A 26,407-nucleotide genomic window follows, 5' to 3' on the forward strand; every position below is an offset into this window, starting at 1 on the left:
GTTAGATGTGTATGCTTAATCAGAGGAAGAAATACAGGATTGCTCTTAAGTTCCTGGTAAGATAATGGCACATTGTATAGGCCATGAACATGTCAAAGAAGCAATTGATAGAACAGAGGGATAAAATGAAAAGATTGTTAGTTCCGTGCTAGAACTCAAAATTGTTTGAATTATTTTGAAAGGTAGATGAGAAATATAGTGCAGATCTTATCTGGACAACAACATATGTAGACACCAAAAGATAAGCCACTCCTGCATTTGATATTGGTGGATTCAGGAACAGTACCTGGAGCTATGTTTGCTGAGGAGCTCTAGGAGGGTGAAGATAATGGAGGAGGAGAAAATGGCTTAAATATACTGTGTTCTTTCCTTCCTGAAAGGGAACAGCAATATTTCAACAGATGTGAGAAAGGTGTTAAACCTGAGGCACAAACAGACCAAAGAATTAGGACCTTGTATAAGCAAAGATAAAAGAACATTGTGCAAAGGAGAAGATTCATGTTGTTGGCTACAAATGGAGAGAAAAATCAAACAAAACTCAAAATTGTCTTTCTATTTTCAGGGACAAAGCATAGAGATTTTTCATCTGCAGAAAAGGTATGGGTTAAATATATAATAGATTAAAACGATCAAGAAAGATGAAAAGGTTCTTTCATAAATTTTTTCTCAGAGTAAAGTAGAGAGAGGTAGGGCTCTAAATAGTTTTAAAAAATAAAATACAAAGGGGTCATGGGTTAAAAGGAAAATCTCTACCCTTCAAGACAGAAGAGATATAAGCAAGTCTGTGTTGATATGAAGAGGCCAGAAAGTATTCAAGACACCACCAATAAGAGGAAAAAGGAGATAAGACCTTGCTGGAGCACTGTGAAAAGGTGGAAGGTATGCAGATTATGATGAAGAGACTGAAAAGTTCATCACTTTAATAGAAAAGAAATAATAGGGCTCGGGGCTGGGAAGGTGGCTCAGTGGTAGAGCGCTTGCTTTGCATGCATGAAGCCCTGGGTTCGATTCCTCAGCACCACATAAGCAAAAAGAAAAAAGCCGGAAGTGGCGCTGTGGCTCAAGTGGTAGAGTGCTAGCCTTGAGCTGAAGAGCTGAGGGACAGTACCCAGGCCCAGAGTTCAGGCCCCATGACCGGACCCAAAAAAAAAAAAAGAAATAATAGGTCTCAATAAAGAAAGGCTTATAAACCAGGCACTAGTGGCTCACTCCTTCCTACTTAGGAGGCTGAAATCTGAGGATCAAGGTTCAAAGCCAGCCCAGGCAGGAAAGTCTGTGAGACTCTTATCTCCAATTAACTACCACCAAAATAATAAAGTAACATTGTGGAAGTAACATTGTGGCTTAAAGTGGTAGAGTGCTAGCTTTGAGCAAAAAAGCTCAGGGACAGCACCCAGGCCTTAAGTTCAAGCCTCATGAACAACAAAAAACAAACAAGCAAAAACAACAAAAAGGCTTATAAATTTAGAGAAAGTCAGTGGAGTCTAGTGCTTCCTTCTTTTGGTAAAGTAAGAAATGGGTCATCAATTGGGAAAGGAAAGGACAAGGAAGAAGGTAGAAATTAGAGGAAAATCGGGAGACTGATATAAGGGATGACATTGATCAAGTTGCATTGTACTCAAAAACTGACATGCTGAATTGAAGCTCTTTTCTAAAACTGTTTACAAAATATAAACGTATGAAAAAATGTATAAAGGGGACATTTGAAAATGACTTTGGGGGACATAAAAGGAGGAGCCAAGTAGAAAAACACAGGATTATATTGAAGGCCGCTGTGATTAGTGACCATACCATTAGAATGGTGCTCATCTGCCAAGGGGTATCTGTGCCTCCAAGAACCTGTCAAAACTTCAGGTACAGAGGAACCTCTGGTTTTGTATACTAATGGCAAAATATCTTTTATTTTATTATTTTTGCTTATTTTCCACATAAGAGGAATACTGTGTTTCTTTAAAATCATGTTTCACTGTGTTCTCTACATTATAGTGCTCTAACATGACTATGCCTCATTCTTCACTCGTAACTGGTTTTGTGTGGATGTATTTGAGCAAGCTGAGGATTAAGCAAGAACCTTATAACACAAAAAAATGCAGTGAATCATTTGATGAAAGCCAGTTATAGGTGCAAAGATAATTCCTTCTTAGATGAAGACAACACAATGCACTCTCTTGTCTTACTGAACAGCACTTGCAATCATGTAGATATTTTCCCTTGTGTAAGTGAATAGATTTGTGACAAAAAAATATTGGAGTGTGAAAGAATATAAGTATCATGTATTCCATTTCTGAGGTCTTCATAATTATATAAAAATGTACATGGATATAGGATGATATTTTATATAATATATATAAGATGCTTTATATTAAGTATAAAAGTCATTTGAATTATTTGGCTGATGATTAGTTTCTCATTTTTTCTATTTTTCTGTTTCTATTTTTTCTATTTTCTTTTCTTTCTATTAACTTTATTGTATTGTAAGGGTGATGTCAGAGTGTTACAGTTACATAAGTAATGAGTACATTTCTTGTCGAATATTTTTATCCTTTCCCTTGTTGTCTATTACTTTCCTCCCCAACAACTCCTCTCCCTCCAAGCTGTAAAGTTCATTTCCAATGTAGTGTCTTGTGAGTATTGCTGTTGCGTTTGTTTACCCTTTGTATTTTGTCTCACCATTTTGTTATTCTCTTTCCCTTCCCTAAATCAGATAAACAAATGTACAAGACACAAGATACCAAAATTCAGCACAGTGACAACAGGGGATAAACCAATAGGGAAAATATGAAAAAAAAGCAATAACTTCACACAGTATGTTATAAAACAAAAACAAAGAAACAAAACCTCCTGCTCCCATGTTTTGGTGTTCATTTTGATTAGCATCATTTTATATGGTCATATGTACATGGCTATTGAGCTATTGTGGTCCTCTTCTAGCACTATCTTAGACATAAACTAATTATTACAAATGAGGAAAACGATGGAGCCTATGTATCTTTGGGTCTGACTTACTTTACTTAATATGAGTTTTTCCAAGTCTGTCCATTTCTTTACTAATGGGGCAATGTCATTGTCTCTGATGGAAGTATAGAATTCCATTGCATATATATCATATTTTCTTGATCTATTCATCTACTGAGGATGCCCTCATATCTTAGCTATAGTAATGAATATAGTTGTGCTCGTAGCTTTAGTGTGGCCTTGTTTGTGATCATTTGGGTAAATCCTAGGAGTGGGATTACTGGATCATAGGGAAGCTCTATGTCTAGTCATTTGAGGAACCTCCATACTGCTTTCAGAGTAGTTGAACCAGTTTACATTCCCACCAACAGTGTAGTAGTATTTCTTTTCCCCACACCCCCACCAGCATCTATTATTAGTTTTCTTGCTAATGGGATAAGTGGGCTAAAAAATTAAAAGGAGATTTCTCTGGATGGGAAATAAGAATAGTCAATAGACACATGAAGAAATGTCCAACAGCTCTGGCCATAAAAGAAATGTAAATGAAAATTGTTTTCTTTTAAGGACAGTAAAGAGTATTGGCTATCATACATTAGAAAAGAGGGATAGAATGAAACCAGTCAAATATTCATTATAAATGAAGTTTCAGGCAGTAAGGGAAGCAATTTGTTGGGTGTCTACTATGTACCAAGTATATTAAGGTAGAGGAGATTTAACAAACTTCCACTAATTTGGTCTTGTGGAAAGGTGTTTTTTTCTTGCTTTTAAGCTAAATCAAACAATAATGAGGAAATTTAATTAGTAACTTGGACTTACGACAATTCTACAAAATGCTAGCATTAATGCCAGACATCTTCTCATACAATTCAGAATTTAATGAACAATTACAGTAGATTGTTGCACTCCATTTATAAAGGACCTTATTATAAGACATCCTTCCAGGATGACCCTTAGAACAATGTTATAGTACATTTAATTAATCATTCAACTCCTTTTCTGCAATTTTTGTCAGGGTTTATATTTCAAGCTGAACTTGCAGTTCTATTAGTTGGGTCTATCACTAGGAAAACTTAAATTGATAAATTATTCACCAATGAACTCATTTCATTGCATTTAATCTTCTTAATCACTAAATTTTCTGAATAGCTTCATAATAGTCCATGGTTTGGCCTGAAGGGAATGTTCTCTATATGGAGTTGTTGTTATTACAGAAATGACAAACAAAAGTAAATAATTAAATGAGTAGAATAAAATAAGTTTTGTGCTGCATGATGGTGAGGTCTGATAGTGCATTAAAGTGAGGCTTCCCTATTGAACTTTGTCTTCCTTGACAATAGTCTTCTACTTTATTCAATGTGCTTATTATGTGCACAATTCTTACCAACTGTGTATTTATGACAATGAGTAACCCTCCAGACTGGACAAAGAATGTGGAGTAAGTAGACAATCTTAAATGTCTCAATATTGATAACCCTTTATGTTTCCACTTATGACTTTAATATCTTGAGACCTTTAACAAATCAGTTTAACAAATCATGCCAGCTCCACTAAAGCAGACAATGATTCCAACTCATTTCAAGCACTAATTTCCTTTAGGACAAAGCTAACAATCATTTGCTTAAATTGCTTAGGTTAATGCAGTGGTTTGTCTGCCCATGTGTACAGCCCTTTTTCTTTCTTGTGAGTCTTATACTTGAGAATTATCAGTAATTGTTAATGTTTACTGATAAACGTTATGCTTAACATGTATTCCTTTTCTCAAGGCTATCACAGTTCTGTCTTAGTGATACACATGTCTTGGCTCCAGTTTTCTTGGCAATACTTGGGTCTTAACATGGAACTTCTTGTTTGCTATGGAGCAAAGACCTTTTGACTCTGGTTATTTTTGAACGAAGGTCTTCCTTTTTGCTTAGGCTAGCCTAAGCTGCAATCCTATTATTTATACTTCCCACCATAACTAGGATAATAACTGGAACACACCACACCTAGATTAATCACAACAATATCTTTTTGCCTGGGCTGACTTCAAACTGTAATCCTTCCAATCTCTACTTTTTAAATATCTAAGATTAAAGATGAGCCTCCAGTACCTGGCCCATTTGCTAGCACCTAAAGGTTCATATTTCATTAAAGGAAAATGCACTATTCATTTTGAGATTAATATCCCAGTGTATTTTGATATCACCATATATAGATATTATTTTAATTCTTTAAACATATTAATATAGAAGTATAATATTCACTTATTTACAGTCAATATCTTCATTACCAATAGCTTTCAGAATTCAATAGTACTTTCAGAATTTAATAGTACTATTTATATCAAAAGGAGACCAATACAAAATCCTCTAATTTTTTTGTCATTGTTGTTCAAAGCATCTTAAAGTACACAGGGCAAAAAGCATAGCTCAGTGATAACTCATTTAATTAAACCTGTTGGAGATACCTGGCACCAACTGTGATTAATAATAATAACAATGTAAATATGCATAACCTATAAAATTTTTATTGTGAGCTTGGCTATTTTCTCTCAGGTACACCTTTACAGGAATTTATACATTTGAATCACTTATTAAAATACTTGCAAGAGGTTTTTGTTTAGAAGATTTCACATTTTTACGGGATCCATGGAATTGGTTGGATTTCACAGTCATCACGTTTGCGTAAGTATTGTCATGCATTTTCTATCCTGATAAAAATAAATTACTGGTGAAAGCTTATTTCTCTGTGGTGGCTTCTCTTCACAAATCAAGCATTTTCTTAGTCATCATGTAAATTTGGGATCTTTTCTTCCAATCAAATTGTTTAGGAGAAACTAGGAGCTATCCTAATAAATTATATAGCTTTGGTTTCAATTAGCACTGTAAAGTAATGAAATAAAGCTTCACAAATAATAGAGATTGCAATGCCATTCTTCTCTTAAATGAGAAATTTGGTGGCAGAATTCAATGAAGTTGAAAAAGGTCTTAATTAAAGACCAACACAGGCTTAGATTTCTCAAAATTCTGAATAACTCTGATTTAATTCTACAGGTATGTAACAGAATTTGTAAACCTAGGCAATGTTTCAGCTCTTCGAACTTTCAGAGTCTTGAGAGCTTTGAAAACTATTTCTGTAATCCCAGGTAAGAAGAAACTGGTATAAGGTGGTAGGCCCTTATATCTCCAACTGTTTCTTGTGTTCTGTCATTGTGTTTGTGTGTGGACCCCTATTACAGATATGTGACAGAGTTTGTGGACCTGGGCAATGTCTCAGCGTTGAGAACGTTCAGAGTTCTCCGGGCATTGAAAACAATTTCAGTCATTCCAGGTGAGAGTTAGGTTAAACACCGAGGCTGACTTTAGCTGCATTGTTGCTACAATTACAGCTTTTTTTTTTTTTTTGCAAAAGCTTTATTGCTTGTCGCATATTGCAAATAACTGTAAAAAGCAAGAATTTGTACATCATGGTTTGGATGGACTTTATTCTTGGCTTTTTACTGGCTGCTTTTTTTCAACTTGTTCTAAATCAGCCTTTGAGTTTAACGAGTTTTGCATGAGGCATTTACAGTACAAGGCTCTCTAGTGGGCATCCTGCAATATCAAGCTTTCTGCATAGAAGATAAATTATGAGACAGTCAAGCTGTTGCAAATCTGACCCTGTCGGTCGAAACCTGGTAATCTTTATAACTGCAGATAAATGAAAAGCAAGAGGTGGCATGGGTGCTGCATGGGGCTCACTTTTCAGATGTCTTCCCTCTCTTCACCCATAATCAGGCTTTTAAAATTTGTAAATGTATAACCTCAATGGCTTCCAAATTTCTCATTCTATTCCCTGGACTTTTCTAAAAACAATATTGGGCTGGAGAGTAAGACATCTGCAAATAAAAGCGAAATGTTTACATGAGGTTGATGTTTAAGCATGGACAACAAAACCATCTCTTTGCTCTAAGGAGTGTTGAGAAATACATCTGGTTCATTTCCATTCAGTTTGCAATACACATACAAGTTCTGCTTTCATTCATTTTCACCAGCTAGCCAGCTTATCATAAAACTGTTATTCAATCACATTCAACTAATATTGTTGGCATTTTGCATGACATTTATATTTTCCAGGACAAACTGATGATATTTTTGTTGGTAAAGTAGCCGATGAACCACATGTTCAACTTCTTCCTCCTGATTTTGTTTGTAGGCCTGAAGACCATTGTGGGCGCCCTCATCCAGTCGGTGAAGAAGCTCTCCGACGTCATGATCCTCACTGTGTTCTGTCTGAGTGTGTTTGCTCTCATTGGGCTGCAGCTGTTCATGGGCAACCTGAGGAATAAATGTTTGCAATGGCCCCCAGACAATTCTTCCTTTGAACTAAACATCACTTCCTTCTTTAATAACTCATTGGATGGAAATGGTACTACATTCAATAGGACTGTGAGCATGTTTAACTGGGATGAATACATAGAGGATAAAAGTAAGACATGACCCTTTAACCTTTCTGTGTTTATAGTTCTTTTAATATTCAAAATCATATATGATGGAAATTGTCTCAAGTCTGATGTGAGACAAATGTCTTACAGTGTTTTGGGGTAACTTCAAACATGGCATAGTGGAATTCAACAGTATCTTATTCCTCTTTTCTTACATGTCAATTGTTCGGATAACACATCATTTGAATGTGTGTTATCTTTTCCACATCCAGTACTGAAGATAGTTTGAAATTATGCTGCATACACAAAAATATTCATTTGGTGGACATTACAAAATTTGAGCCATTCAGTGTAGTATGCTGATATGTGTTGTTAGGAAGAGGAAATGTGAGGGAAAATAATTTGGACTTTCTTATCGACTCACTCAGCGTATAGACATATATGATGTGTACTCAAAGCTAAACCATCCCCATTCAGTCTTTCATTGCTGATACTGTACTTGGTTGATTTGATATTAGTCATTGTATAATGTTTATCAGTGTAATTTTCTTTTATATTAGGCATGGACATCAGAATAAGTTTATATGCCATATAGTTGGGAATTTCTCTTATCACTGAGGCCAGTCCCTCTGTATCTAATAGCCTAAGTCTCTTCCTCTCTGCATACTTGTAGGCTAGCTAAATTCTATTAATAATTTGAGATATTTTTCCTACCCTATATGCTTTCAGAAATTCATGAAATTACACACTTGTCACACTAGAATATTGTTTAAAGTATAACATTCTGATGAAAAATTTTACTAGAGAAGATAAGATTTATTGAGTAAATGAATAAATAAATCATTCCATTAATTATGAGGCTTCCCACGTGCTAATAGTAAAATAACAGATGGTGACAAGATTTGCCCATATATTTCAGATAATTTCCTTCAAATAGATTTTTAATAACAGTATTTTTGAGAAGGTGCTAATAAATATTAAGACCATAGAGATATAGTGTTAAATTACTCATATTTCTACTCACTACCTCCTGCCCGAAATCTCAGAAATATTTACTATAGCTATATTTTTAAGAACTAGAAGGAAAATGTGCTCAACACTATTTTTATTGCTTCTTAACTATTAATTCAGAGAATTAAGACTTGTAATACCATTAACAAGTTATAGAGTTCATAAATTGTGAGTTCTTTGCTGATAATTTTACCCAATATTTTATCAAGTGAAAATATTTTGTTGGAATTTATATGGACCCTTTAATTTACCAAATATACTAACATATTGTCTTTCCTTTGGCAAGTATATTTTTCAACATTTTTTCCATCTTATTGCTTTTTTCTAATGTCAAAGTGGCTTTAATTTTTTAGGCAATCAAATCTTTGAAATTGCTTTTCATTATTTATCATTTTATGTTTAGTAAATACTTGTTGATTAGGAGACAAAAATCTAGTCCTTTCAACAGGTAAAATAGCCATATATATTTTGATGTCACATTAACAGACTTGAATTTAAATGTATAAACACCAAGGATTATTTGTGATGCATATTTTGACAGATGGATCTAAATTTGCAAACAAAATTATGATTTTTCTACAAAATATGTTAGAATAATCCTATTTATTCTTAGTAGAATGGAAGTTTGAACTCAGGCCCTTGTGCTTGCCAAGTAGTTGTTATACTGCTTAAGATAACTTCATACGCTGAGGTCTCATGTTTTTACCAAGAGCTGACTTCAATTTTAGTCCTTTCAATCTCTGTCTCCTGAATGTCTGAGGTTGAAGGTGTACCTCACCACACCTAGGTCCTTAGAGTAACCTTTGAATATAGTGCTTCAATAGTCTAAAATATTAACTTAATAATCTGAGAGCAGTTCTTGTATGTGTTTGTTTATCTCTATGGGACATTTTGTCTGCAGCTATATAAATATACATGGTTTTGTACAGTTATATTTCCTAAAGGATTTTTTCCAACTTGTTAAAGCTTAATTTAACTAGATAAATTAATGTTCATTTTGGTTCACTTAAAAGAGAGAAGTCAATCAAAACCCCCAAAAAACACCATAAGAAGGAATAACACCTAAGCCCAGGTCTCACAAGAAATTAAGTGAAAATTGGCAGGGGAAGAAAAATATGTCTGGATCTATTTAAAGTCCAGTCAAAAGGCATTTATAAAATAAGCTTTCATTTACTTGGAAGCACTTAAAAGCAACAAGACTTCCATCTCTCTCACTTTGTGCTAAGCAAGCAGCCTTACTTACACAGCTCTCTCTTCAAGTACCCTAAACAGTTGCATTAATATCAGTTATTTTGTCTATCTTATTAAAAATGCACACATAGTTAAGCTTTGCTAGCTAAGTACAGTGCTGAAGACATTTTAAAACCCTCTAATTGACTCTTACTATTCCTTGCTCTTTAAATAGGTCACTTTTATTTTTTGGAAGGGCAAAATGATGCTCTGCTTTGTGGTAACAGCTCAGATGCAGGGTAAGTAGTGTTTCCTATTGATTCTTAGTCGTCCTTACTCTGTCAGCCTCAATAACTTGACTTGTCTCACCTCTTAGTACCCACTCACTCCTCCACAAATTCCCCTTCATGCTGACTCTCAAAATAGCCAGAATAAGTGTGGATTCTCACCTCCTTCACACACTCATATGCAGCAAGTTTTTCCATATTAGGTCACATCTAATCTTCCAAATTAGAGAGGAAAGCAGTGCATATACCTAAGAAGCTTAAACTAACAAAATTCATAAGCATGAGGTTGAATTACTATACTATTTTACGATAATGGGTTATCAATGGGTTAAAATTATGAAAATAATGTCAATAAGGTAATACATGTCAAGCATAGTTTGGTAAATTGCATTAAAACAAAAAGTATTGCCCAGAGTCTGCATAAATTCAAACTTGGCCTCCACAGTATAATATCATTGCTCCTTGCCTTCCATTTTCATGTAACAAATAAAATAATAGTCATTAAGAATATTAATAATTATAATATTACTATAGGATTTAATTTATTATGCATGACATCATGCTAATGTTTGCTATTACAAAATTCAGAGAAGAATTGCCCTTCACTATTTGGAAACATTTCAGAACTGTAGGGAAAAGTCTAATGTTTTCCTGTGGATGATAACATGGACATTAATCAGTGGCACCTGTAGCAAAATTCCCAGCAATAATATCCTCTGCACTTATCTCCTGTGATGAAACTTTTACTGCATTTATCTACAGATTACAAAATAGCAGATAAAAACAGACATTTGAATTCCTTGTCTGGGTTATCCTAAATGCTTTCTCTACAGTGTCATGTCCAATTATTACAAATGTTCAAGGCAAGTTCAAGGCTAACAAAAGGTTAGCCTGTTCTACATATTAAGTGCTAAAAGCTAAAAAACATTAGGAAACTTGCCCAACATCATTCAACCCAGAAGCATCAGGCACAACACTGAGGTGATGCTTGCTTACTCGGTACAGTATTCTATGAAATCCCCATTGCACAGTGTTGCTGCCTCCACTCATTGTCACACCTCCAGTCTCCACATCATCTCTCTACCCTGCCACACATTTACATATTCTTCTGCCTCAGAACATCTTCAGGGGAAATCTGATTCAAGTCCCTAAGTCTCAGAAAAAGTAAATCAGTATATTATTACTTTTATATGGATAGGTGGCAAATATAACTTTATAACTGAAGATCCTAGAAGGATATACAAATTGAAATTCATAGAAGGTATTATATACCAAAGCCTCTCCACATGCTGCAGGGTTAAGTACTACATAAGGCTAGAGAAATCAGCTTTCCCCAGTGCTCAGATAAAATAGATTGGCATCTATAAAAACAGAAACACTAACCAGCAGACTTAAAGACACTGACTTCCTCTCTTTTCTGTAACCGAATTACAGCCAGTGTCCAGAAGGGTACATCTGTGTCAAGGCCGGTCGAAATCCCAACTATGGCTACACAAGCTTTGACACATTTAGCTGGGCCTTCTTGTCCTTGTTTCGTCTCATGACTCAAGACTTCTGGGAAAACCTCTATCAACTGGTAAGAACAGACATAATGATTCTTCTGGGAAGTGTGAACTACAGAGAACAAGAGAATTGGTATAGAAACCTTTATTGCTTCGAGTGGGAGCTTGTAAAATCCTATATAAAATATTTATTAAAATGCCTCTTCCATTTTTACAGACACTGCGCGCTGCTGGGAAAACATACATGATATTTTTTGTGCTAGTCATTTTCTTGGGCTCATTCTACCTTATAAATTTGATTCTGGCTGTGGTAGCTATGGCTTATGAAGAGCAGAATCAAGCTACACTGGAAGAGGCAGAACAGAAAGAGGCAGAATTTCAGCAGATGCTTGAACAGCTTAAAAAGCAGCAGGAAGAAGCTCAGGTATTGTTCTCAAACCTAGAGGCCTTACATTTTATTTCTCTAAATTCTCTGACATTAGAAATACATTAGATGTGTGTGTGTGTGTGTGGTTGGGAGGAGGAATATGACTTTATTCTGATACTTACAGTTAATACTAATGACATCAAAGCATGTAGAAGTACAGTTGCTTTATTGACTTTCCTCTTCTCCCTTGTGACCCCTTGAGGAAATTATTAACATTTTCATTCATGGAGGCTCACAATGTAGAGAGATATAAACCTCAATTGAAATACTACTTAGTCTCCCGGGCAAGAGGTTATAGTTGTTTCTCCATTATAGTATCACTGGAGGGGAGAGAGGTCAGAATACTAGAGTCAAACCACAAAGGTTATATGTACTCAGGAATGGCAAAAGGCTTTAGAACAGTGACAACAGCAGTTCTCCATACATAAGGCTCAAATGCAGGTTTGTGAATTACATCAGAAAATCATTTTTTAAAAAGCCACTTTGCCTCTTATACTGCAAAACCTTTGAGGACTTGGTGAGTCCTCAAAATAAACCATATATCACTCTAAAATAAAATAAAGTATATCTTACCCTAATTATTGACTTGATGACATTAAGTAATCCAATTGCTTATTTTGGTGTTAGATGTTGAGTGAGTCTTCATTAAACTGGCCTCCCTGAAAACAATCAAGTCAAGTGTTCTGAGGAGGTAACAACACTGGGCTTCTTTCAAAAACTGTATTTTTCTAATTTATACATAGATACCAGGATCTGGGAGTCCACAATACACAGTCTGTTATACATCTTTGCTGTGCATAAATTGACTAGTGAAATACTCAATTTAAGTAAACAGCAACAAAAAAAAGTTCTGTAAGTTAAACACTTTGCTTAATAAAATTCACTTACTCAGTCTGGAAGTAAAATTCCTTGTCAAGAGCAACTGTTCATGACCCAAAGCAAGTCAAGGGTAATAGGACACTTCTTCATTTCTATCCCTTCTTAAGATATTCTTGAAGTCATAGGACAGAAGCAGGATGATACTGAGGGTCTGCTTTGTGTCACAGAATGCGAAAGAACCCTGTGCAGGTCTTCATCATGTCACTGGGTATGAAACTTGGACAGCACTTTCATGAAAATATTGATGTGATTATTTGTCTGAGGAAGGTTTTCTGTTTTCCAAAATACAAAAAAAAAATAGAGTTGATTTACAAGGATGCATTCTGCATATGAAAGGTAAAAGAACCAGTAACTATATAGCCATTCAGAAGTATATATGCAGCTGGTTGTTAATTTTTCCTTGTAGGCAGCAGCAGCTGCAGCATCTGCTGAATCTAGAGATTTCAGCGGAGCTGGTGGAATAGGAGTTTTCTCCGAGAGCTCCTCCGTAGCATCCAAGTTGAGCTCCAAGAGTGAAAAAGAGCTGAAAAACAGAAGAAAGAAGAAGAAGCAAAAAGAACAGTCTGGAGAAGAAGAGAAGGAAGAGGTAGTCCGAAAATCAGAATCTGAAGACAGCATAAGAAGAAAAGGATTCCGGTTTTCCTTAGAAGGAAGCAGATTGACCTATGAGAAGAGATTTTCTTCTCCACACCAGGTAAATAGACATTTCCAAAATTTCTTTTGCACAATCAAATATTTTACTTTGTAAGAATATGCCAGAGTTTGGCAGAGCTAAAGTTGCCTTCTTCCTGGATGTTTTGCAATGGTAATAACCAAGTGTTTTGGCTGCCACTTCAGAGATCTTGTAAGATTACCACTTTTTGGAATCCCTGGAAGGAATTTTTAGATCCTACAGAGCTTGGGGAGGTTTGTGATTTTGAGGGTTGTTTTTCAAAGATTTGAGCCTTTCCGGGCAGTTTTCCACCTGAAGAATGATCAGCAGATGGGTCTGATCCTTTCTTAACTACTGTGCCTGTACCCAGTGAACTGTAGGCTTTCTGAGTGGCAGATGCTTAAAAGTGGACCACAGTTTGCTTCCAGACCATCTGTGCGGTTATTCCCATCCATGAGCAAACTTCACACACACAATGCATCCTCCATTCTTCTTTCAAAGGAAACTGAAGAAATTTTTTGTTCAAAGTGTAACCAAAAATCTCAGACATGCACCAAGGAAAATTTATGACACTAAATAATCAGCAAGGTTTAATTGCACGTGACTTTATGTCCCTGTTAAAGTAAGACTTGCTTCAAAGGATATGCTGCATTTACATACTGCAGAAAAATTTCACTGGATGCCTCTCATTGTGGAAAACTTTGCCACAAGCTGTGGCAAACTTAAAATTTAGGATTCTTAATTACCTTTAAAATTACAAGAGAAGACCCAGGGCGATAGAGTCCCTCTGGGGACAATTAAACCAGAAGTGAAACCTTAACATCTAAGTAGAAACAATAACAATTACAGCATCATTGATGCTGATGATAATACTAATGTTTAAATAATGCAATACTGGTTACAATATAAATTCATTTAAGAATTCATTTAAATCTTTATTACAACCCATGTAGGTATTAATTTAATTATTATTCCAAGCTTTCAGATATGGAGAGTGGGCTGTGTGCTTTGTTGAGCAGCTATTTTATATGAGTTTCCTTCCTTCCTTCCTTTTTCCTTCCTTCCTTCCTTCCCTTTTTCTTCCTTCCTTCCTTGTTTCCTTCCTTAACTTATATTTTGGCACACGTTCTCATGAGTGTGTATTTCAATGGTGCAAAATAATACATCACATTGTGATCATTTTACTACATGACTATGACATACCTTAAAAATATCATCCCTTATCCTCTCTTTTCCTCCATATTTTCATCCTTATTCCAAATACTCCCCCATATACTTTTATGTGGTTTTGTTGGTGTTTTTAGCCTAGATTGCCTATATAATAAAAAAGCAATTGATATTTGTCTTTCTGAATCTAGCTTATTTCACTTATTTTATTATGGACATATACACACACACACACACGTTTTATGAGTGTCCAGGCTGATTCCATAACATAGCTATTGTGAATAGTGAAACAATAAAAAATGACTGTGAATTGTATGCTAACTCATGAATGGAATGCTTGGGTTATATGATATAATATGGTATATGGTATAATATGGTTATTTACTTAAAATTTTGAAAAATCTTCACAGTGATTTCCATAATGGGTCAACCATTATATTCCCACCATCATGCATATATGTCATAGATCCTCAACATTATTGTTGCTTGCTGTTTGGATCTATTTGATGAAAGCCATTCTCACAGAGTGAGTTGGCATCTCAATACACTTTTTTGATTAGCATTCTCTGATGACTAAGGGCAATGAATATTCTTCATGTACTTTTGGCAATTTGTGCTTCTTTGGAGTACTGGTTTTTTTTTTTTTCCCGCTCACTTGCCCATTTAGTGATTTGATTGTTTATTGTTTTATCCTTTAATTTTTTAAGTTCTTCATATATTCTGGAAAAGAAAGCCCTGCCAAACAAACATCTGGCCAAGGTTTTCTCCCTTTCTGTGAGCTGTCTCTTCTTCCTCGTCATCATTTCCTTTACCATGAGCAACAGTTTTTAATTTGATGCAATCTGATTTATCAGTTCTTGCTATTATTCCCTAAGCAATTAGCATTATAATTAAAAATTATTACCTATACATGTATGTTAAAGTGCTTTCTCTATGTATTCTTGTAGAAGTTTTAAACTTTCAGGCCATATATGAAGGGCTTTGATTCACTTTGCACAGATTTTTTTTACAGGTCAAGAGATAGGGATCTAATTTCTGTCTTCTACTTGTGAGTATAGTTTTTACAGTTTTCCCAACACTGTCTGCTAATGACATTGTTTTATTCCTCCAATATGAGATTTTTATTCTAAAATATTTTATTGCGGTATATTAATTATATCAAGGTATAAATGGATAGTGTACTTTTATTATATTCAATTCTCTCCCAACACCCTCTTCTTTTCCCTTGACTCTCCTTTGTGGAGAATCAAACTATTTAATTTTATTTCTGGGTGTTCTATTCTCTTCCATTAGTCTACATGTCTAATTTTGTATCAATACCATGCTGATTTTACTTCCGAGCTCTGCAGTATAATTTGAAAGCAGGTCTTGCAATACTCCTTTTATTCAAAATTGCTTTGGTGCTTTAAAGCCTATTGCATCCATATGGATTTTAAGACTTTTTCCATTCCTATAAAAATATCACCAGAATTTTGATATTACATTGAATTTGTAGATCATTTTTTGTAATATGCCATTTTTACAATATTAATTCTACCTATCCAATTTTAATACCTTCTTCAGTTTGTTCTATATTTCATAGATTTCATTTTGAAAGTCTTTCACCTTCTTGGTTAAGTTTATTCCTGGGTATTTTAATTATTTTAATCATTAAAATAAAATTGCTGGGGCTGGGAAGGTGGCTCAGTGGTAGAGTGCTTGCCTTGCATGCATGAGGCCCTGGGTTCTATTCTTCAGCACCATATAAGCAAAAAGAAAAAAGCCGGAAGTGGTGCTGTGGCTCAAGTGGTAGAGCGCTAGCCTTGAGCTGAAGAGCTGAGGGACAGCACTCAGGCCCAGAGTTCCGGCCCCATGACTGGACCAAAAAAAAAAATTGCATTGCTGATTTCTTTCTCAATATGTTCATTACTAGCACTCCGAAATGTTGCTGATGTTGTCCTGCTACTTTGCTGAAAGTGTTTATTCAAAATAAGTAGTTTTTGGTTGATTTTGATGTGGAGGTAGGTTTTTGGTAGGTTTTGATGTGGAGGGCCATATCATTTACCAATAGAATGGGGATAATGTGACTTCTTTACTGTTTGTATCACTTTTATTTCTTGCTCTTGCATTTTTCCTAGGGCTGAGGCTTCAAGTTAATTTTTTGTTGATAGGACATTGAATATGAATAAGGAAGAATGAACATCCTTTTCTTATTCCTGATTTTAGAGGAAATGTTTTCAGTTTCTTTCTTTACCCTTTAGTAGGATACTGCCATAAGCTTTTCATATATAGACTTTATTATGTTGAGGTATGATCCTTTTATTTCTAGTTTCTACAGACTTTTATCATGAAAGAAAATTGAATTTTGTCAAGGCTTCTTCTTTCTGGGATGATGATATAACTCCTGCCCCTCGTGCCATTTGGGGTATATTTTATTTGTATATTAGCATATAAAGAACCATCCCAGCATCTCTAAAATGAAACAAACATTATCTCTTACTGTACTGCTGAATTCAGTTTGCAAGTATTTTATTAAGGATTTTTATGTCTATTTGCATCATGGAAATTGGACTATAATTTTTGTTTTCTGTCTTGATCACATCTGGTTTTAGTATTGAGGCAATAAAGGCTTCTTAGAGGAGGTTTGGAAAGTTTCTGTATTTCTGTTTAATACAATTGTTTGAGGAAGACTTGTGCTTAGTTTATCTTTTTATTTTAATTTTATTGTAAAGGTGATATAAGGAGGAGTTACAGTTACATAAGTAAGGTAATGAGTGCATTTCTTTCTCTCTTTCTTTTTTCTTTCTTTCTATTTTTTTTTTTTTTTGGTCTGTGGTGGGGCTTGAACTCTGGGCCTGGGTGCTGCCCCTGTGCTATTCAGCTTAAGGTGAGCACTCTACTGCTTGAGCCACAGGGCCACTGTTGATTTTCTAGTGGTTTATTGGAGATAAAAGTCTCACAGACTTTCCTGCTCGCGCTGGCTTTGAACCGTGATCCTCAGATCTCAGCCTCCTAAGTAGCTAGGATTACCACTGGCACCTGGCTGAGCACATTTCTTTTTTTGGGGGGAGGGATACCTGTTGTGGGGCCTGAACTCTGGGCCTGGGCGTTGTCCCTCAGCTCTTCAGCTCAAGGCGAGCGCTCTACCATTTGAGCCACAGCACCACTACCGGCTTTTTTTTTCTGCTTATGTGGTGCTGCGGAATAGAACCCAGGGCCTTATGCATGCAAGGCAAGCGCTCTACCACTGAGCCACCTTCCCAGCCCTACATTTCTTTTTGAACAGTGTTATCCCCCCCTCATTTTCTCCCCCTCTCCCTCCCTCCCCTCAAGTTGTAAAGTTCATTTCCAGCATAGTGTCTAATGAGTATCACTGTTGCATTGGTTCACCCATTGTCCCATTGTTTCTGTGATTCTCCTTCCCTTCCCCACCTCAGACAAACATTTTAAATTTTAATTTTATTGTCCAGATGATATATAGAGGGGCTACAGTTACATGCATAAGGTAGTGAATACGTTTGTTGTCAAAATTGTCACCCCCTCCCTCATTGTTCTTCCACTTTCCTTACCTCTCCTTACCCCCCCCCCAAGTTGTACAGATAATTTTCAACATATTTTCTTGTGAGTAATGCTGTTGAGAGAATTCAACAGTGAATCTGTTTCGTGCTTAAATTTTCTTTGTTGGCAGACTATGTATTGTTCCTTTGGTCACATTTTTGTCATTGATCTGTTTAAGTTGTTCATACATTTTGGTACAATTTTAGTAGATCACATATGGTTAGAATTTTGCCTTTACTTCTATATTTTGTAATTTGTTGGAAAGTAAGTTGCCAAAGTGTTCCTTTATTAACAGCTTTGAATTTCATTGGTATCCTGCAATCGCCTCCTGGATGCATGTTGTTAATCTGAGTCTTCTTTTCCTTTTGGTTAGTTTGACTAAGATTTTGTTGATTTTTTAAAAAATCTTTGAAGAACCAATTCTGTTTCATTGACCCTCTGTATTGCCATTTTCATTTCCATTTCACTAATTTACACTCTAAAATTCATTATTTATCCCCTTCTCCTATTTTTGATTTAAGGTCTCTGTGTTTTAAATTTTATTTTAAATTAGTATAAGTTAATAATACTATGGGTTGCATTTTTTACATTGTTTATGGTTTCCCTTATTTGCAATAACTAGTACATGTATAGGGCAAGCAGAAAAGGTCAAAAGCTATGTACATATGATCATATAAGATGATGTAAAGTGAAATGAACCCTGAGATAGGGACACAAATATCTTTTTTCTTTCTTTCTATTGTTTCTAACATATTTTTAATGAACCATGGGTTGTATTTTAATATTGCTGCATATAGTGTATTTTGAGCAAGTTCACTGCTTCCATGATATTCCAGAACCCAGCTTTATCCTTTCCATTTTCAGACAGTGTTTGGTGGTTTTCATTGTGTTATGTTCATCTGAATATACATAAAGTACTACAGTTTTGTTCACTCTCAATATCCTTTTCTTTCTACCTCCCTTCTCCTGCTGATTCATTCCAGTTAAACAGTCCAAATTCTCATTCATGTCCCATCATCATCGTCTTAGTTCTAAATTCCACAAATGAGTGAAAGCATGTGATGCTTGGCTCTTGTGAAGTTGACTTAATTTTCTCAGCATGATGATCTTCAGTTCTATCCACTTTCCTGCAAATGATATAACTTCATAATTTCATATTCCATATTTCCTTTACATACCAATATTGTGGATTTCTAAAATATTAATTAAGACTAGGTAGTGGCCAAATTGTAGTAAATTTCTTTTTCACTGAACTGGTGAGTAAGGGGTTGTGCCTCAATAGTCAAATATTAACCTTTAATACTTAAGATATTGAGTTCATTCCCCTGCTCTTCTCAGGAAGAGGACCCTTAACTTCAAAGACCATCACAGGTGATTAACCACAACCTTGAGATTACGGAAATCCTTAATTAAAAACAACCATTACTAAAATAAAAAATAACCATTACTACAGCTCCAGTATCTTTAAAATAATATAAGATCAAAGATGAGTCATGTGACACAGGGATATCTTAGTTAATAAAGGTGGTAAGGGGGAAGACATAGGGGGATAGCACTAATGAATATTGAAAGGTGTATGGTTTTATATGTCAGGAAGGAATGGTGGCTAAGCTTCATAGAAGAGATTAATGATAAAGTTGAGTAAGATAGAAAAGAGCTGACTAAGGTTATATTGATAAAGAAGAGAAAGAGAAATGAGAACAGTTAGACAGGTCAAGAGAGAGAGAGAGAGATTATTATAGTTAGTTACCTAATAAGAACATAGAGTTGGGTGTCTGTGACCCATATCTGTAATCCTAGATATTCAGGAGGCTGAAATCTGAGGTTGAAGGTTCAACACTAGCCAGGCAGGAAGGAATATGATACTCATCTCCAGTTAAACACCAAAAACTGGAAGTAGAGCTGTGACTAAAGTGAGCAAACAGCATAAAAGCTCAACAATAGCACCCAGTCCCTGATTTCAAGCCTGTGGACTAGTACACACACACACACACACACACACACACACACACACACACACACACACACACACACACACACACCACAGAGAGAGAGAGTATAAGTAACACAGATGGATTACAAAAGGGACAAAACAAATAGGGGAAAATATACATCAAACAGTAGTTCTAATTTTAACTAGGGAATCTCAAATGAGAAAGGGCAATAGAAAAGGGAAAAACTACAAGGTTTTAGGTTGAATACTGAATACATGTGGTCTGCCTCAAAATTACCCAAACCAAGAAACAAAATCAATGCAAACAATTGAATAACAAATCAACCAACAAAAAATAGTGTCAAAAACAGCTCTCCATAAAACAAAATGAGAAGGCTAAGAAAGAGGAAGAATGAGGATGAATATGATTGAAGTAGTTTATGGTATCTGTCAAAATAATACAATGAAAAGAAACCACTGAAATTATTTTAAGAAGTGGGAGTAGGAAAAGGGAGAATTGATAGAGGGAATCAGATTGATTCGGATGCATTGTATCCACTGTGTAAATGTCACAATGAAATCTTCCATGTATAACTAATGAATGCTATTTTTTAAAAAATGAAGCAAAACAAAATTAACATTTTCATTTCCTCTCCTATGCAGATATGTTCATTCCACTTCTGAGTTCTTTAAATCAGTAGATGGCAGTCTATGCACTTCACTCTGGAACAGTATCTGTTTGGTTTTGAGTATAAGGGGGAGGGAGTTTAGGGAAATCTGAATATAGTCTGTAGCTGGGGCTTCTAGGGTCTTGGTCCTCGACTGGCCATTCCTACACATTTTCTACTAAACTTGTAGATTCTTCTCCCAAGTCCTCACAACTCACTGGCAGAAGTTCATTCCAGAATCCAAAGCATGCAGCAGAGCTGTGCTTCATCTCATTGCTGAAGTGTTTGCTGCCAGAGTCTCCCAGATGGAGCTATATTGGGTAGCATTACCCAGCCCCTATCTTGGCCCTGTCCTCTGTCCCTGTGAGGGGTTCATGTTTAGGCTCCTCTGCAGAATTACAGCATAGGTACAGAGCATGCAACATTAGGGTCTCTAGGATCACAGTAACGTCTGCACTTCCAGCATGCAGTGTAGGGCCTTTGGGCATGTAATCTGTGGCTGCACACTGCCTGTGGTTATCTATAGCTCATGGGAGGTTGATGGCACTGAAATTGGTTTGTCACCAGCACTTTTTTAGCAGTTCTGCAGGATGTGAGTGTTGGATTAGCAATTGAATTAGATGTGTCCCTGAGGAAGAATGGCAGGTTATGTCACTCTGTGGCCATCTTCCTCTCTCTGACAATTTAATGTATGTACCCCAAACTATAAAATTCACCCAGAGAACTGCTTTCATTGTGCCACAAAGGCCCTGGCAAATTACATTGTTATTTTCATTTGATTATGACAAGTTTTTATTCTTCCCTTATTTCCTCAGTGACCCACTGGTCATTTAGAATTTTGTCTATATTCATGTATTTGTATGGTTTCTGTAGTTTCTCTTGCTGCTGATTTCTACTTTTCTTTCCTTAATATCTAATAAGTTAAAAAATCTTCCATTTGTTTTATATTCATTAAGAATAACTTAAAACTGTGATCTGTGTTGGAGAAATCTCCATAGGCTGTTGGATGCAATATTCTGTAGATATCTGTAAAGACCATTTGATTTGTGGAAAAGTTTAATTTGAAGCTTTTTTGTTGATCCCTTATATGGACAATCTATTAATGAAATTAACATATGAGGTTGTACTCTATTATTCATGTCTGGAACTATCTGTCCCTTCATATCAGATGTATTTGGTTTATGAAACAGTACACCAATGGTAGGTACAATGTTCTCATGTCTTCTTTATGGATTCTTTATTACTAGGTAGTAACCTTTTTAGCCTGTCTGCTTTTTTTTTAATTGTGAGAATACCATACAAATGAGTTACAATTACATGGGAAAGATAACAAGTACATTTCTTATCAAGCATTGTTGCCTCCTCTTTGTTTCCCCTTCCCATCCCTTCCCATACTCCCCCCACCTCCCTCCACTCAATCCTTCCCCCGACACCAAAGTTGTAAAGTTCATTTTTCAACATAGCGACTTGTACATGTCATTGTTGCAAAGGGTCCACCTGTATCCCTATTTAAACGATTTGTTTTTTCCCTTCCCCTCCACAAATTATACCAACCTCAAATACAGTAAAAGCAGGGGTTATACTGTGGGGAGGGACATACAAAGCAACATAGAAATGTCTGCTTTGTCGGATTACTTTCAGATTCTGTTTGTTTATAACATAATTTTATCTCTTTCCCTTTTAGTAGGCACATGTCTTTGAGAGTGAGTTGATTTACTTACAGACAGTAAACAGTTGGATCTTGATTTTTAATCTAGCATTTTGAAATTTGTATTTTCTTACTTGGGAAGCTAAGACTATATACATTTAAGGTTAATATTAAGAGGTTTGTACTAATGTTTTTCCTTCATCTCTTGGAGTTGAAGCACGGGTATTTAATTAATAATATTTGAATGGAAAAAGAGGCACCTGGGAAAGCTTTCCAGGCTATGAGGAAATTTCAGTGCTGGCCTGCCATGCAGGAGCGGTTGCCAAAATCCAAATCCCTGAACTAAATCTAAGAACTATGCTTGTGTCTAGGGAACCAAACCATGTTATTATGACCAAGTCTCTTTTAATACTTCAATCTAGATTCCCACCTATGATGACAAGTTGCGTTTAAAGATCCCAACTTTACATTTAATATCTTTAGGAACCTCAATCGTAAACCCACCTGGGCCAGGCAAAATCCTTTGCCTATCTTTAACCCATTCTTCAGTCTTGTATTGTGAAATAGACTGGTTACCTTGTCTCCCTGCTAGATACAGAGGTTGGATCTAATGGTTCCCACATTAACCCATCTGAGAGTTGATGAGGAATGGCTAAACAATTGGCCAAACAATAACAAGTGGGGCTTTTAAAAATAGTCTAGTATACTGGAAGTGATTGCTTCTTCCCTATGCCACCACAGATAAGAGACAGGAAGTGTATGACAGAATTCCAAGGTCATCACATGGAGGAATCCAATGATTGTGACAGGATGCCTAGTGAAAACTGGATTTTGTTAATATTTCTTGAAACAGAAGAGTGAAAATCAGAGTGAATCAGAGCTTGATTTGTTTAATTTATTCATAAATGCCATTATAAAATATGTACTAGAAAAGCGGAGAAGATGCTCCTTGTACTACAATTAAGCAGATCTACTAGCAAGATTGATTTTTCTCCTGTGTGGGAAGAAATACATCAGGGTGTAATTATTCGTGAGCTCTTACTGGACAGATTTTTGTTTCATTTCTAGAGATCTAAACATAAATAATTAATTGCTTCCTATTGAATTAAATTAAACTTATCTACTGAAAGTGGCTAGCAAAAATTGCTATCCTGCGAGTTAACTATAAGACAAAACAGCATTACGAAAGTACATGTATATTCTGTATAGGTAACATAAATGAAAAAGTGCATAAAAATGAAGAGAGAGAGGGAAAAGGAAAGCACAATGAAAGAAATAACCTTGGTAATGCTGGAATACTACTAGCAGTCAACCAAAAATTCTTGGTTCCCCTTGTCTGAAGCCTTGTTCTTAGATAAGTCAACAGCTATGAAACCCTGAGGCTAGTCAAGTTTTTCAGAATGTTGGCTCTTACTTCTGTGCATCTGTCTTTGTTTCTTCTCTTGTTACTCGTAGTCTTTATTGAGCATTCGAGGCTCCCTTTTCTCTCCAAGACGCAACAGTAGAGCGAGCCTTTTCAGCTTCAGAGGTCGAACCAAGGACATTGGTTCTGAGAACGACTTTGCCGATGATGAGCACAGCACCTTTGAGGACAATGACAGTCGAAGAGACTCGCTATTTGTGCCGCACAAACATGGCGAACGGCGGCACAGCAACGTGAGCCAGGCCAGCCGAGCTTCCAGGGTCCTTCCCATTCTGCCCATGAACGGGAAGATGCACAGCGCCGTGGACTGCAATGGAGTGGTCTCCCTTGTCGGGGGTCCCTCTGCACTCACTTCTCCTGTTGGGCAGCTCCTGCCAGAGGTGAGGCCAGTTAATCTTGCCACTGAGGGGCTGAAAGGAAGTGGTAGGCCGGTGCAGGCCGGGTTGAGAATCTAAGAATTTGTGGAGTCTATTGTTCAAAGGTTAGGAATGGGATTTTTGAGCTTATGCATTTATCATCTCTACCTGTGAGTTAGAAACACAGAATGAGCCTCAGAAATTAGAAATCATCCTTCATCATTATTAATGTAGTTTCAAATTTACCAAGAAGTCAAGCAACAATTTACCAAGCATAGCATGCAATGAAGGTAATGTAATTTAATGCAAGAAAATTAATATGCACAAATTATGTAAATACCTTTAGAAGTTGCTTGATAACTTTACACTTTCAATAAAAACTACTTATGTTAAAGACAGCAAACATTGCTCTTCTTAAAAGAAAACTTGATATTTCCACTTGAAGCCAATACTATTATGGAGTCTTAACTAAATTCTGTGATGGAGCCTTCTCTGTCTTTTCAGGTCACAGTGCTATAAAACTTAAGCAGCCACTCAAATGACCCCAGCCACTGAATTTATATTAGTATATAAGTTACTCAGAAAGTGCTTGGTGCAGTCACATGTTGTATGTAGTGTTTTGGGTTTTTTGTTTGTTGATTGTGGACTTGGACTCTGAGCCTGGATGTTGTCTCTGGGCTTTTCCACTCCAAGCTAATAGTGTTCTATCACTTTGAGCCACAACGCTACTCCTAGTTTTCTGATGGTTGATTGGAGTTAAGAGTCTCACAGGGACTTTCCTGCTTGGGCTGGCTTTGACCCCATCCTCGGATTTCAGCTTCCTGAGTAGCTTGGAAGACAGGCATGAGCCAACAGTGCTCGGCAATGTTGTAATTTTTAGAGCAGATTATAATTTTTGTATAACTGTCATGAATTCTTTTTGTAGACAAAATGGCTTCAAATCAAGAACATGGAAAGGGTTTCAACTAAATAATGGACACTTGCCAGGAAGCATTACTGACATTCCCTTCATAAATAAAAGACACACTTAAGTATTCATATGAAATAAGTTTTCATTTATGAGGATAAAAATACTCCGCCATGGTCATTTAATTGCACTTTAGTTTGTTTGGAAACATATTAAGATATCTTTTGCGTGAATGTCTTTATTTATATAATAAATAATTATTTATTTAATTAATCAAATTAGCCCAAGTTAAAATGATATGGAGTTAGCGTTCTGTCAACTCACAGAAGAGCTTCTTGAAGTGAATTATGAAAGTGGCCATTCATCTCTTTCACTACTGTTGGCCTCCTGCAGTCCCTTCCTGCCAAAGAAGAATAGAAGCAGCCTGGAGAAAACTAGAAAATTGTAATGAAAGAATCAGGAAGAATGGGAAATGAATTTTGCTTTGAAAAATAATTAGAGCCAACTCTGTGTGTGTGACACTCTCCAGAATACATCCATGTGTCAATTCACCTAACCCTCCCAACAAAATCCTTTACTATAGCTACTAAATTGCCCCCCTCATACAGGGGAAGAAACCGAGGACTGTGCGTGGCAGAGGTAAAATTTGACCCCAGGTTTGCTAGCTACTGAAACTACATTCTACCTGTAGTGAACTATATAGCCTTCCACTGAATTTACTTAACTGAAAGCAAGAGTACTAAGAAAGAACAGTTTCACTTAAATTGGCTTTTCTCAAAGAATTCTACCCCCTTAGACTTCTTTCTTCAGAATGTTCTGGGTGTGTCTTACAAGTGGTTATTCATGGCCACCCAGACCTATTCAGACTGAAACACCGAAGAAACAAGGCCTGGAAATGTTTTTCTTTAACAATCATCACACATAGGGGTCTTACATTCAGTGAACCATGACAATCACTCATCTTGATAAATGTTAATTAAATATAAGACAAAAAAGCTACCATTTGTTTGTGTAAATACAAAGAGAATGTCAGTCTGTTGGAAACTGTCCTGCATTTGTCAGCAGTAAACATACATTTCTCCTGTCCTATTGGCAGAATGAGTGTGCAAAGGTTAAGTTTAGACCCACAAAGAAAGGCTAATGTCCTCACTTTCTGCCTCCATTCTGGAGTCTCACTTGAGTTAGCTTATGATGGCACTGCTTTGCTGCAAAGAAGGAACTGAATGAAATTGTCCAACAAATGAAACTAGCTTTAAGACATTACGGGGTGGGGGTGGGATGAGAGAAGAAAGAAAACAGTGTTAGGCCAGCAACCACCTTCCAAAGCACAACAATTTCCCACACATTCCACACAAATTCAACATTTTAATCAGATTTTTTTTTTTTTTTTTTTTGTCATTCGTGGGGCTTGGACTCTGAGCTTGGGCACTGTCCCTCAGCTCATTAGCTCAAGGCTAGCACTCTACCACTTGAACCACAGCGC

General features: G+C 36.1%; 1 protein-coding gene across 1 annotated transcript in view; it reads left to right on the forward strand.

Annotated features, from left to right (window-relative positions):
* The window catches only part of LOC105993902 (sodium channel protein type 2 subunit alpha), a 128,193-nt gene that overhangs the window by 45,421 nt on the left and 56,365 nt on the right, over positions 1 to 26,407 (forward strand). Inside the window, exons 4-12 of the mRNA XM_013027283.1 lie at positions 4,301 to 4,390; positions 5,490 to 5,618; positions 6,173 to 6,264; positions 7,129 to 7,401; positions 9,774 to 9,837; positions 11,260 to 11,401; positions 11,545 to 11,751; positions 13,040 to 13,327; positions 23,694 to 24,041. Coding sequence (XP_012882737.1) covers positions 4,301 to 4,390; positions 5,490 to 5,618; positions 6,173 to 6,264; positions 7,129 to 7,401; positions 9,774 to 9,837; positions 11,260 to 11,401; positions 11,545 to 11,751; positions 13,040 to 13,327; positions 23,694 to 24,041 — 1,633 coding nt within the window. The remainder of the gene's footprint in view (positions 1 to 4,300; positions 4,391 to 5,489; positions 5,619 to 6,172; positions 6,265 to 7,128; positions 7,402 to 9,773; positions 9,838 to 11,259; positions 11,402 to 11,544; positions 11,752 to 13,039; positions 13,328 to 23,693; positions 24,042 to 26,407) is intronic.

This window comes from Dipodomys ordii, unplaced genomic scaffold (genome assembly GCF_000151885.1).
Source record: "Dipodomys ordii isolate 6190 unplaced genomic scaffold, Dord_2.0 Scaffold5, whole genome shotgun sequence".
Taxonomy (NCBI): domain Eukaryota; kingdom Metazoa; phylum Chordata; class Mammalia; order Rodentia; family Heteromyidae; genus Dipodomys; species Dipodomys ordii.